Raw genomic sequence first — 13,794 nt, forward strand, 5'->3', positions numbered from 1 at the left:
CCTTTTTTTTTTTTTTTTTTTTTTTTTTCCTTAACATTCCCTTTACCGTTAGAATTCCCTACGGGAATTAGCAGGAAATACGCGAGGAGAGATACAAGTCTGCGGAGGCGGTAAGGAAAGGAGATCAGGGAAAGAACCAAGGAGAAAGGAGATACCTTCGTTGAGAGCGGTTAAACGGTTAATCGACGTCGGCAAGGGCGTCGATTAATCAAAAGCGGCACGAACCACGAACGGCAGGTGTCGTCTCGATTTACAAATGGTTCTCCGCTTATTTCGACGATAAGCGGATCCTTATTGGACGGCTGGGGCCATCCCCGGAGGGATCTAGCGGGGTCGATTATCCACAGCATCCGAGGGAGAGGGAAAGCGAGATTTTGCCGACCCGGGCGAAAGGCTTGTGGCGACGGTGGGAAACGCCTAATCCTCCCACGCTTTTTCGTTCAATATATCCCGCGCGAAATAAATCCATTGTAAAATCTACCCTTGCGAGATTTCATTACCCGTCGAGCTAAGGGAAAACAAACTTCGCAGCGTATACAGTACAAATCTTTACGCCAATTTTAAAAGTCAACAACGGACCCTGCTTTTTCACTCACACACTTTATAGGTATTTTATATATAAGGTGGAAATTATTTTTTTCTTTTTTTTTATGTCATGTGAATTTTATCGTTAGGAATAATTGAAATAAAAAATAAAAAAATAAAAAAAGTTTGATTTCGAGAACGTTAAGAAATACCACGCAGATGTAAGTCGTAAGGAAACGGGAGCATTCGAAGGTTTCGATAAACGTGAACAAACACCGGGGATCTCGATCGCGTCGCTGTAAAGCGCCTCAAATACGTCACACACAGCATACATCTCCGGATCTCGGGATTTGCGGGATCTCGCGAACGAGGTTCGTGCGTGCGGGCCGAGAGAAGAAACGGCAACCGGGGGAAAAATGACAGGGCGAACAGGAAGCGAAAAGACGGGGGTGGGGGAGGGGCAAAAGGATGAAGAAGCTTCCGCGGAGGACTCGTGATCCCTGTTGACGAAGCGAACGGACAGCATCCTCGCGCCCCCGTAAGATATATTTCCTATTTCGCGGCGAACGTGCGCCGCATTCGTCGCGCGAGTGACGAAAGAAACGACGAAAATCTCTTTGTCGACGTTATAGATATTTGTTACAATTGCACCCGGTGTTTTTTTTTTTTTGCCCAATGAGACCGCGCAGGGAGCGAAGGAAAAGAAAAAGAAGCAAAGAGCGGAAGTTCGTTTTGGTCTCGTTAAAACCTCGCTGTCGAAAAAATCAACTTTTTATCGCGAGATCTGTAACGAAAAAAATAAAAAAGCTATATTCGCCATCGATTCTCCGTACCGATGACAAATCATCGAACTGCCACTCGTGTCGGTTAATCCGTCACGGGAAAAGACCGAGGGGTGTGCTTTAGTTTGGGAATCCTCCCGGTTCGTGACATAAACCGCGCGTCGGTCGACAAGGGACGGCAGCTACTGAACGTTAATTATACTACGAAATTTACTTAGAAATATGACGAAAGGGGAGCACGGAGGACGAAGGAAGCCGACGGGAGGTGCTGGATAACTCGAAGGATGCACAAACGAAGGAGATAGAAACTACGAGCGGAGAAAGATGGATGAAGAAGCGGCGAGAACGTAGAATGCTGGAAACTACCCCGGAAACTAACTCGAGAGCTTAAGGAGAGCGAGGTCTTGGTTGCCGGAGACGGCCGAAGTTTGCCCCTTGATTAGACATTTATGGCAGGGAGTTGTAAACGAGCGTTACAGACATTAATTAGCATTTATTATTCATCATGGCGATTGCCACTTTCAATCAGCGCAAATCGACCGGGGAAACGTTTGAGATGATTCGTTGGTTGAGATTCGCGGAATTCATACTTGTCATTTCGCAATTACATCATTTGCGTTAATAGGCGTTTTCTTTCTCTCTTTTTTTTTTTTTTTCTATTTACGATTGCTGCTAAAATATTTATCAAGTAAAGATTGTCTAATAACCGGTACTTTCTGAATATAGAATTTAAATATTGTATTCAGTTCCGAGCGTATTTCGCTGTTACCAAAAGAAACGCATATATATACCGTGTAAATTACGCAAAACGTCGTGCTCTGCGGTCTTCAGGATCGGCAATCGAGCGGCACCGCACTCGTCCATCCTCCCTTGTCCCGCGGCACAATGCACTTTGACAAACTTTGCGGCCAGCTTTGTGAACCGCGGAAACTACATTGGCATCGCCGATGCGCACCCATAAAACTGATCCATTACAGACGCAGCCGATATGGTTACGCGGCCATAACCGCCGCTCGGCAACAAAGCTCTCCCCTTTCGCCTCGCGTTCCGTCCTAAAAGCAACCTTTACAATGCGACGAGCTTAATTGGTTTGACAGCCGCTATGGGCACTTTCATACTTGACCCTCCCCCGATACCGGAGCGACACCCCAGCGAAGCCCCTACGGCTCATCCCGGGATCGCGCATCGGAGATGAGCCGCGCGCTTTTTTATTGTTTCGATCCGCGTTCCGGTGCCGCGCGTGATAAACCATAAAACGTAAAGAACAGTTTTTTATATTTCGCGGGTCGAGAAACAGGCGTACAGATAAAGCCCGCAGCGAGCTTGAACTCGTTTCGAGCACTCGCTTGAATTTTAATGCGTTTAAATACACGCGTCCGGCCGCACGGCCGCCGTACAAACGAGAGGTCCACGTGCGCGGATGCTGCCGTTCTCCGCTATACCGTGTCGTGCTCGCCGGCGTCATAAATGCGCTTTCGAGGTGGTGTCGCATGTAACAGTTGAGGGACACGAGATCCCGGCTCCACGAGACACCGTTGCAATCGTGCACACGCGCAACACCGTGAAGATTACGTGCTCCCGTGCGCGCATAAAATTCCATCCCTGTCGCGCGTCCAGCATCCCAAGCGACCGCTCTTTGTCACTACCTCGACCAGAAATCGCGTGTGCATGTGCGCGCGATGCGGTATTTCTAGGAGAACGTTAATTAATAATTTAATCGAAGAGCCTGTTTCGGTCCTGCAGCCTCGGGTACGTGGCGCAGGTTCTCTAATTAAAACCGACCTGGTCCGCGTGCGAGCGTATACGCACGTGTGCACTGGAGTCGCGCGCGCGCACACGCATACACGCACACTTACACCGATTTTCGTGTTCATAGTTTCGGTATCGAGGAAAATAGGGGAAATCACGATGTCCGCTCTCACGGGCGAGAGGTGATACCTGCCGATGTATTAGATACATTTCACGCGCGAAAATCGTCTCGTCTTGTGTGTTTCGATTCATTTTAATCTCGCTCTACCGCGCGTAAATACGAGCGCCGGCGTTATTCATCTTCCGTTTCGTTTTCGGGTGGCTTTTGTCGTCGGGACACCGACGGCGGTTCCCGGTCGTCGCCGATGTATAGTGGTAACCGAGGGACTGATTGATGGACGTGCTTCAAAGGGGTGAACGGAAAATCTCGAGGCTGTTCACGTCTTACCTCGCGCCCGATGACGCACCGAACGCGGTAACACCTTTTTCCACCTTCCTGCCTCTGGAATATTTGGCGCGGCGTTTGTCAAAGCGGCGGTAATGAGTCTGCATGATAAATATAACGTAAACTGCATTACGAATGCATAATGAGCGCAATAATAATAAGTATTGAAAATTTAATGGCCGGCGTTCGCGCGGACGTGCCCCGTAATGAATATTGTATACGCGCGTAATGTGATTTCGTGCAATTTATAAGTCATATAATATGTAGCAATTTTTCGCGGCGCCGCTAATGACGCGATAATGCTATCCGTTTTATCGATACTGTTAATGGCATTAACTGCCGCCTTAACGCGAAAGGGATGCGAACACGTAAAGGGCGTTTAGAGTGCCTCCTATCGGTGCAAGTGCCACCGGGGCTGCTGTGTAATTTCTGCGTTACGAGTCTTCGACCAATAACAAACTGCCGTAAGTACGGCCGATGCTTCGACGCGCGTATATTCCGTCGGTATCGTCATAAAGGATGACCATTGTCCCGCGTGATTCCCAGTTTATCACCGTGTAACTTAGTAGAGAGATAGAGGCGGGAGCGCGAGTACCTATTGGTCAAGATGAACGTTTATACGACGCTCCAGCCGGGATACCGCTATCCCGAGTGCACGCGAATCGACGCTATATCCTATCGGTAGCTCGCGAAATAAATCGCCGTGAACGAAACTTTCCACCGCGACGTGCGTTTAATGATCCGTAGATTGAATTACCGGAGAACAAAAAAAAAAAAAATGCACATTTCAAAAGCATAAAAAATAATATCCTACGAGCGACCGTGTACGAAAACTTTTGCGTGACTATTGTGTTTTACCTCGTCGAGATAATTATCTTTCGCTCCTCATTGTTATCACATCAGCTCTTATCAAATCGCCGTGTTTGAGCGACGACTCAAAGTAGTTGCGGGGTTCGGACGTAGACGGACACGGCCACAGGCCGCGAAAGCGAGTGCCGTTACCGGCGAGCAATATAGCGTGGCCAAGTATTCAACGAGATTTCATGCGAGCATTTCATGCATCTCGGGCTCGTTACCGAAGGGACAAGCGAGCCGACAGGGCCGAGAGAGAACGAACGCCCGGCGCGTGTCGGCCTCGATGTTCCGCAGTCGGAGGAGAGAACGAGAGATAGAGAGAACACGGGCTGGCGCGGTACCTCGTTCTCCGGAGGGTTAATGACCAAGGCCGCAGGCTCGTAACAATGCATCTCGCGGCATTTCTGCGCGCTATTTTGCAAGTCCCTACGAGCATCGCTCGCCTCGGACGCGCGCCGTAAACCGACGCGAGGTTTCAGCAGCGGAATGCGCGAACCACGGCTTCGCAGCCGATTCTGACACCGCGCGATATTAATACTTGCCTCGCGACGACATTCGCGACGGACGATTGGAAGCTTTTGTTTTATTATTCTTTTTTTACGCGAAAAATCTTTTAATGAAAATTTGTATCGTATCTAGTAATGCTAAATAAGATAAGACCACCTTCGTAAATTATTCGCTGCAAAAAGTGCATTTTAAACAATACATTTAATCCTCTAATTACTGTGCCATAATTTCGTCATGTATAATAAACTTAGTACAAGTACGTGTGTGAAACTTAGCTAATTAAAACTTCCTTTTAACGTCGAAAGGCACAACGGTTCACGCTCAAGCTGATTCGAAATAAATCGCTCTAGTAGACTAAAAGTATTATACAATTGCCATTGCGGTTAGCAATTGCGGGATTAAAAGATTAATTTACCGAGTAGACCTACGGTGAAATTTCTGGAGCAAGACTGTAAAGTAAATATCGCACTTACCAACGGCACGTTGAGTTCCCTTGGGAACCTCCTTAGAAAGGGACGAGACGGAGACCGTGGAACGATATTAATATGGGCTATGTACGTGACGCATGCCCCAATTCTCTAAAAGTCCATTAGAGGAATCACGGGAACGATCCTGGGGAACTATCGTTCGGCCGAAATGCAGATGAAGGGAATTGCGACCGTTGCGATAGCGTGGATTTTGGGAAGATCCAACTTGCCCGAACCAACAAATAAATTAATTAACCAAAACAGAAACGAAGAACAATTCCGATCCGCGCTGTGCAATGGAATGAGCGAAAATAACGAACGACGATCGAATTTCAGATCGATAGTTTCAAGTAGAACGACAAATATAACAAACACGGGAGAAGCGTTAAAGTCAGATTTTACTCGTTCTCTGAAATCATCGAAACGCACAATATTCTGTCATTTACGTTAATCGAGAATCGTGAATTACCCCGCCCGCTTGCCGAATTTGGTCAGTCGGCTGCGAGGAAAACCCGATTACGTTATTTCCCCGGTTGCCTCGAATCTCCGACGGTAATCTTCAATTACCTATCCGCGGCGTAGTGATCTGCACGTTATTCCTCGAAAGAAAAGAGTTTCTCCGGCGATTAAGGATCTCTTACCTCCGCGTCGCCGCAAAGCGCCGTCGGACTGCTTCAGACTTCCGCGCACGTTTCAAGATGAGTTTTGAAATCCCATTGTAGCTGAGTCAAGGCGGAGGTGCGCGAGAGGAGGGTACAACAACGTATCGTGCTGGCGGTGGGTTTATCCCTAGGGGACGTAGCGTACCATGTTGCCCCCTTGGATTCGGACTCGGGAATTACTTCGACTCAGATAGGCCGGAAAACGGACAGAGACCTAGGCGGTCTAATCGCGTTTACACGGCCAATCCGGCCTGGACCTCGCGCGTCTCGTCCGGCAACGTGGACAATCAGGCGTCATCCGTTTAATTTTTAACAACGCCCCCGTCCACCGTTCGCGTTCACTCTCGAAATTACGTTGAACGCGTCCGGCAGACGGCTCTACACAGCGCTTCAAAAAAAAAAAAAAAAAAAAAAAAGGGTAAATAAACTGGAGTGACAGCGATTGTCATGCGATCGGATATCCCTTTATCGACTTTCCCCTTTTTCCTCCCCTCTCCCCCCCTTAATTTGAAGTCGTCATAAATTCAATAAAAAATAGCTTCGTTCTTAAATTATCTGAATTCGTCAATAAATTTTTAATAAATAATTTCCGAGTGAAAATTTATCTAGCTAATTTAACTTTGCAGCTAGTGGTTAGATCGTGCGGATTAAATATATTTCTTAACTAGTGACTAGCTTGGTATTATATTTGTTTATTTTAAAAATAATCACAACTTTGATTTTTATTGAGTAATTTTATTAGCCACTCGAAAGAGAATAATGTATATCTTGGGGAAAAGAAGCCGCGCGAGTATATGGAACAGAAAAATACAGCGCGGCTTATGTGAAGCCATCGGACGTTACGGGGACTCAATACTTTTCGCGAATGAGATCTATTCGTCGAAGAGTGGGCTCTCGCGTGAAAAGTTTCATGGATACCGCGGACGGAAAAGCGCGTTATCGAAGCGACGGATAGATTCCCGGAAAGAAGAGTTGCTTTCCGCTCGACCGGAGTAACGGGCCGAGATATCTAATCGAGATATCACGATCCGCGCCATACGCTCGAGCGATCTTCGACTTTCGTAGGACCGAGGGGCAAACGAGGAGCGAAATCCGTGGCGCGTAAATTTCCAACCCCCGTTCGAGGGGGAGGAGGGAGCAAGGGGAAATGGGGAAAGAAAGATGTTCTCGAGAAACTATTCCAGAATGCATTTTCGAGCGTGAATTTCTTCGACTTCGGTGACATGCAAGGTATCGAAGGAAAGACGAGAGACTGAGTGAGTGAGCGAGTGAATGAGTCAGTGAACGGGAAAAAGAGAGAGAGAGAAAGAGAGAAAAAGACAGAGAAAGAGAGAGAGAGAGAAGATCGTTCCGCTAGGAGAAAAGAAAAGCATCCCGAAACACGGGAATAAAAGCGCGGAAAGAGGCATCCTCTGGTTGAATCGACTACGAGAGATTGCGCTTGTCTTCCGACGGACGAAACGAAAAATATGGTCGCATCGAGAGTGTACACCGGATGGTTTTGGCTGAATGGGAGAGTACAGCTCGCCACATTTTATGGACGGCGAATGATAAAAATTGACTACCGATAAAACATGAATTTTTCCTCGACGCTTTACGAATATCGGCGTCGGAATGATTGTTTTGCAATTTTCGAGCGTAAAAAAAGAAATTTCCATGGAGATTTTTTTAATTTTGAAAAAGTCGCGTACGCTAGGCCGCAGCGGAGGAATCAAATATTCATCCGTTATCTCGCCTTTCTTCACTCCCTCGCGGAATTTTAGAAGCTTTAGGCGCGGACTAGCGGACCACCGGAATTCGCCTGATGCATAGTCGATTCCCGCGGCGGGTTTTCAAACGGATGTAGAAGAAGCAAGATGTACGTAGTGGTACAGCTCCACCGGGAGCAGCCCGGCGCATCGTAGGTCGGTTATTGCGAGCGAGAAGCTTCTCGAGAAGGTAGCGCGCGCGACTTGCAAATCTTTGGAAGTGGAAGAGCGGAAAGTCAAATTTGCTCATGATAATATCGCGAATTTCTTATGAAAAGGTGAAAATCGTTTGCTTCCCGTTTATCCGCTGCTGTCCCGACGACGTGTTCAAAGTCGCTCGTGAGAAAGAGGATTTTATAAATCACCGAAGGAAGAAAGATTATGCTCACGACAAATAAATTTGTCTATCTTATCAAGCGTGTTAAATAAATTGTTTTATTAGCACTTTTAACGAAACGCGATATATTTAATGAAGAGAATCTTTAAGCGGAGTGAAACGATATAATTTTAGCTTTCCCGGCTGTGCATTTAATTCACAATTTCGCGAACAATAACGTTATCATTGATTGACTGAAATAACTGAATCTAATAAAACCAGCGCTCGAAATTTTGACGAGTGAAGCAAGGAGTTGCGATTCAAGTTGAACGAGAATCGGAAACTTCGCTTCTCTATCGCCGTCAGATTAGTGCCGCTCAAACGGACTTCGCTTCAGTTTAAAGAAAAGATCGCTACGGGTTTCCGAGGCATGGGTAAACACGGAGCTTCGACAGCACTTTGAAGACGATTATCGAATGCGGAACAATGACCCGTCTTCGAGCTGCTCCTTCCGGGCTGGGCGAAAACCGGCGGAGGAAACACTTTATTTCACTAAACGAGATGCACAGCTCTCGCAGCTGTCGCTTTTAGTACAGTTCTCCGATTTCAAATTTAACGTCGTTAAAATGATTAAAAGTTAGCGAGAAAATACGAACAGATAGCACAACAGACGTATTTAAAACGCGTTTCTCAATCAACTATTAAAATCGCGTTTAAAAAGAAAAGCGAAAAAAAAAAATGCCCAGTCATAGAAGTTCTTACGATCGTTATTTTCCTGTTTCTTACGACGCGATATCACTCTTCCAAGAAGATAAAACACTTCTCGCAGGTTGTTCGAATGCCGCTCGAATTCGTACAGCGGCCTGCCTACAGTATAAATATCGAAAATGGTGGAGCGCTTCGTGAACCGTGATAAACGGCTCGAAATTTCTCCGTGTCTGTCCCTCTCTCTCTCTACCTCTCTCAGAATCTAGCGAGGCCTCCTCCACTCTACTAAAGCGTGAAGCTACACGATCGACCATGACAGAAAAGTTGGTGTGAGCGTCTAGCGCGGTCGGGCTGCACACAACCACACGCATCTACATACGTGCACGAGCAAGTGACTACGAAAATTCGATGCCCGGGGGAGCGGCTGAGTTAAAGGTACCGGGAGTACCATAAATCCGTTTAAATTGCAACGACGACCCTCGATCCGTAGACCGTTGCCGCGGCCTGTGAGCAATTATCCATCAGCTCGACTTCTCTCGCGCGATTCACCTGTCCTCCTTAATCTACCGCGCACCTTGGCATCTTTCCACAGGGCGCACGAAACGCCTCGGCCGTCAGCACAAAAACATTAATGCATCCGAGCAGAGCGCATACAACCCGCTTGTACACCAAAAAGCAGATATGGCATTTTCTGTGGCGACAGCGGCTAGCGTACGTAACCCTAGGCGGCAAAAGGCAAAGGATGAGAGAACGAAAAGAAATCAGTCATCGGCAATCCGGCCGGCGCGGTATATACATGCGGTACTACATGTGAAACTCGACGCACGACGCTAGTCAGGTTCGTTAGCTGCCGTCGATTGTCATATCTGCTTTTCAGCGTACATCTAATGCCGCGATTAACAAATTAATCCGATATTCGTCACGCTTAACAGAAATTTATTTTTTATTTTTTTTGTTTCTACTTTCTTATCAACGATTTACTCGGTGTTAATACGTAAAACTTTTTAACGAAAATAAATATATCTCGCGTGATGAATAATAAAAATAAAAAATAAAACAATAAAAGATTACAGTTATCGCGCCTCGCTCAATACAGTTGACTGTTTCCCCCGCACTTTTACGATTGCGGAAGCACTACTTATTCAGAGTTCGATCGGTCTATTGTTTTTCCTTATAACTGGCGCTACGAGCAAATGCGCGTTCGGAAATCAACGCGAGAGCCGTGTGACAGAACGATAAAATAAATGTCGCACCAAAAAAAAAAAAAGAAAAAAGAATAAAAATAAACAGTCGCGCGATCAAACAGAAACCCATAATGGCGCGATATTTATTTCTTTATCGTACGAGAGAAATAAAAGCGCGATAAAATCTGCATCGATATTCTTTAGGATCTTAAACCAGTTTTAAAAACTTTGCATACCTCGCAATTCGCCTTCGCCATTGTTAATCGGTAATAATTTGAAAAAGCTTATAGCGAGTCCGCCGTTATAACAAATCGAACGTCCGAGCAAACATTATTTTTTCACATGCAAATATTACACATTTATGTAACATACATTTATGTAACATACATTTATGCAACATTTGTGTAAATAGACGTAATATTTTGAATGGTAACATTTCGCCGAGTCGCGTGAGTAGTGTGTGTATATGATGTGAGCTGAACTTACCACCGGAAACGGTGCTGTGGGAAACGGGCGAAAATTCGAAAGGTCTGGAATTCTTACCTGCAACGGAAGAAAGACATAGTTACGCTCAGACAATTAACGGCGTCCCGAAAACCGTGTGGCGGAGTATCCCGAAGTTTTATATCTTCCTAAAGGGCGTACGAAATTTCTCAGCTGAAAGTTACGTCTGATAAATCTTCTCGATAATCACGCGAGAGACGGCGGGCTCGAAAGGGAGCGGGAGCAGATAAAACCCGCGATAAGCGGACACGTACGACATGCCGACTGAGGTCTATCACGGTCTGTTGCTCTGTTGCAAGTCAACAGGAAGTGCAAACCGATTTCTTTCGGTGCTCTCCCTTCGTCACTTCCATTTATCCTTCCGGCCAGTTCTGCGATTGCAAACTACCTGCCAGGAAACTTGAACGTAAGAAGGGAAAAAAAAAAAAAAATTGCAAAGGTAACGAGCTCACTTCTTCGTCAAGAGTCAAACACTTTTAATTAGACAAACATATGTGCCGGTACGTAATATTCAAACGGACATTACTTAGCGCATTACAAGCTTGTATTTATGGTTTTCTGCAGGCGGTGAGTATTATAACACCACGATCCTTTCTTAAGATACAAACGTAGCTCGCGATCGTACAATTAACGCGCGTAATTAACGTATGATCAGAGCGTGTCGCTCGCGGCTGAAAGAAGCTAAAGAAGTACGCGTCGCGAGCCACTTAATTGAAAGCAACGATGGAAGGCAGGCAGGCAGGCAGGAAGGAAGGAAGGAAGGAAGGAACGAAGGCAAGGGCGAGCAAAAGAAGAATGAGGAGGAATGGCGCTCCTCCAGCCGCCAGCTGCAACCTGTTGAATTCGGAGATACGGAGATGGGGAATCACGGGCACCGTCCATTTGGTAACTTCGAATTACTATGAAATTGTTTTACTACTTCACACGCATCGTCTTCGCGTACGTATCACTTGTCGTCGATTCGTCTCTTTTCATTCGAGATGTAATTACGACACTAGAATCGAAGGACGAGAATCAAACCGGCGCGACTTGTCGTCGTACTGTCCTCGCGATATCGCTTATAAAAATAATTAAACGTTTTTAAAGATTGTAAAATTATATTAACTGCTATTCGTCGAGAAAATAAAAGTAGATACGTACCTAATAATTTTAAAATCAATTATATTTAATGCGACTTTTATCATTTTCTAATGAATTTAGAGGAAGAGGAAAAAATAAAACCTATTTTTTTTTCTTTTTTTTTTTTGCCAATTTAAATAACTTTTTTTTCAAATTTTGTGAATGTTTTTATATGCGCGATTTTGTAGGGAGATAACCCAGATTTTTCCATGATGTGAGCTTTCATAATAAATATACGTAAATCGCGATTCGTGATTTATCGAAATGTATCAGCTCACTGAAGCTCCAAAAGTGATGTTGTAATTTATTTCTGTCGTATAAATCAATCATTTGCCCGTGCAATTCAAAACCATCGCAATTTTTTTTTATATTCTCGCGCCTCGTGCATTTTTCGTGCGCTTTCAAATTGCGTGATTTAGCCGAAGAGAAAATATACATTAAGTACGTCATATCGGTCGCAGAACCTCGCCGATAGAATGGCTTGAAAGTCAATTAGTGTGTACAGTAAAAATAAGAACAACCAATGTCATTTAAGAAATTTCTTCGCTGCATTACTTATTAAAAAAAAAATATAAAAAAACGATTAAATATCCTGCACTTTTCCTTCGTTAATGGCGAAAACTACACCTCGATTAAATGCGTCGTCACGAACCGTCTCATATTCCCAAGAAAAAACCTCACTATTCGAGACATTAATTGCATCGCGCTCGACAATTGTGTTGCTAAAACCGTCTCTCGTAGCTATCTCTTCGCATCGCAATATTCCTTCCTTATTTTTCAATAAAATTTTACATTCGAGAACTCGCGTCTTCCAATTATAAATACAAAGAGTTCGAATAAGGGTGATTATCTTGGGAATCAAAGTCTGATTTCAGCAATTAATCTAAAAGCTTTCCATTTAAAAGCGGAAATGATGGAGCCTGTCGATCGAGGAGATAGGGAATAGCTCGGAAACGTGCTGAGCAATGATCGACGCGAGATAGGGATAGAATGCGCGAATCTAGGAGCGACGAATAAAGTACGAAGGGCGAAAGAAAGATAGGAAGAGTGCAACGATCAAGCGCACGTGGCCGCGCAGCGCATAAAGCGGGAATGTGCGGTGAGGCGAGCCGCTCTCGTGCATTCCGCGGCTTCAAGGCTGAGGTCAAGGCACACCTAAGTATCCGTCGTCTGAAGTTCCGACTTCTGCGAAGTGACACGGCGAAGGCAGCACGAAGATTTTGGCGTGAACCCCGCACGCCTTCCGCCCGACAAGCGGTTCACCCTCTGATAAAATTATCGAAACGAAGTTGCGAAGCTGAAAGGGTTTTATCCTATTTTTAAAACCCGTGATTCTAGACGTCGGGCAATGACGTTTACTTCCGCATCGTACGCCGCAGCGATCTGCTGCGGCTGTTTCATGGTTATCAACTACGGCTTTCTATGTTTATTTCCCTTTTATAAAAATAAAAAAATAAAATAAAATAGAAATATTTCGCGCGCGTGAAACAGAAATAAAAAAAAAAGAAAGTCGGCCGCGGGATTGACTGGTATTTTTTGCACTGCGTAAAAATTGCACGCTGAAACTGCAACTCCCCGAAGGCCGGCTGTAAGATCGCGTGGCGCAAGATTGCGCCTGCACGTGCAATGAATCGATAGCACAGAAATAAAAATTACATCGATTCATGCGAGTCCTTGAGCGAACATTACCATTTTTAAAGATATTTTTATATCACTGTGGTAATCTCAATAAATTGCACAAATTGCAATGCAAAACAAGATTAATAAAGTATTATGTGTTATGGTACAGCGTATCGACAATGATATTGGCATCGTATAATTGTGCAATAAATCGCCGGAACGAAAAGAATGGAATTGAACTCGAAAGTATTGAAAGATACAAAAGGAATAAAAAAAAAAGTTTATATGAAAAGAAAACCATGGGATAAAGATATCTCGAAATTTACATACGCGCGAGCTTTTCTTTACTTCGTCATCACGTAGATTTTCTGCGCGCGATAGAAATAATTTCACAGCGTGAGCAAAAAAAGATTCACGAGGCTTTCGTCTTTCTTCCAGTCGGATTTACGCCGCTCAAATTATTATCAGAGCAAGATCTCAATAAAAAAAATGTGGAAAGAGATTTAAAGAGAATGTCGGACAATCAATTTCCACTCTGGTTAAAAGAAACAGACATCGGGGAGAATAAAAGCTTCGCGGAAAGTCGCGCGTGTTGAGGCGCGT

At 45.0% G+C, this 13,794-nt stretch overlaps 1 protein-coding gene across 21 annotated transcripts in view; it reads right to left on the reverse strand.

Moving 5' to 3' along the window:
* Window positions 1-13,794, reverse strand: part of Heph (polypyrimidine tract-binding protein 1 heph) — a 349,521-nt gene that overhangs the window by 151,944 nt on the left and 183,783 nt on the right. For 12 of the 21 annotated variants that reach the window (XM_070655595.1, XM_070655603.1, XM_070655596.1 and 9 more), the window contains one exon: window positions 10,435-10,491. The exons of 8 other annotated variants lie outside the window; for them this stretch is intronic. In XM_070655595.1, the coding sequence (XP_070511696.1) occupies window positions 10,435-10,491 (57 nt within the window). Of the gene's footprint in view, window positions 1-5,971; window positions 6,452-10,434; window positions 10,492-13,794 lie in introns of those variants that run through there. One more of the 21 variants, XM_070655615.1, reaches the window with a different exon arrangement.

The sequence above is a fragment of the Cardiocondyla obscurior genome, linkage group LG04 (genome assembly GCF_019399895.1).
Source record: "Cardiocondyla obscurior isolate alpha-2009 linkage group LG04, Cobs3.1, whole genome shotgun sequence".
Taxonomy (NCBI): Eukaryota; Metazoa; Arthropoda; class Insecta; order Hymenoptera; family Formicidae; genus Cardiocondyla; species Cardiocondyla obscurior.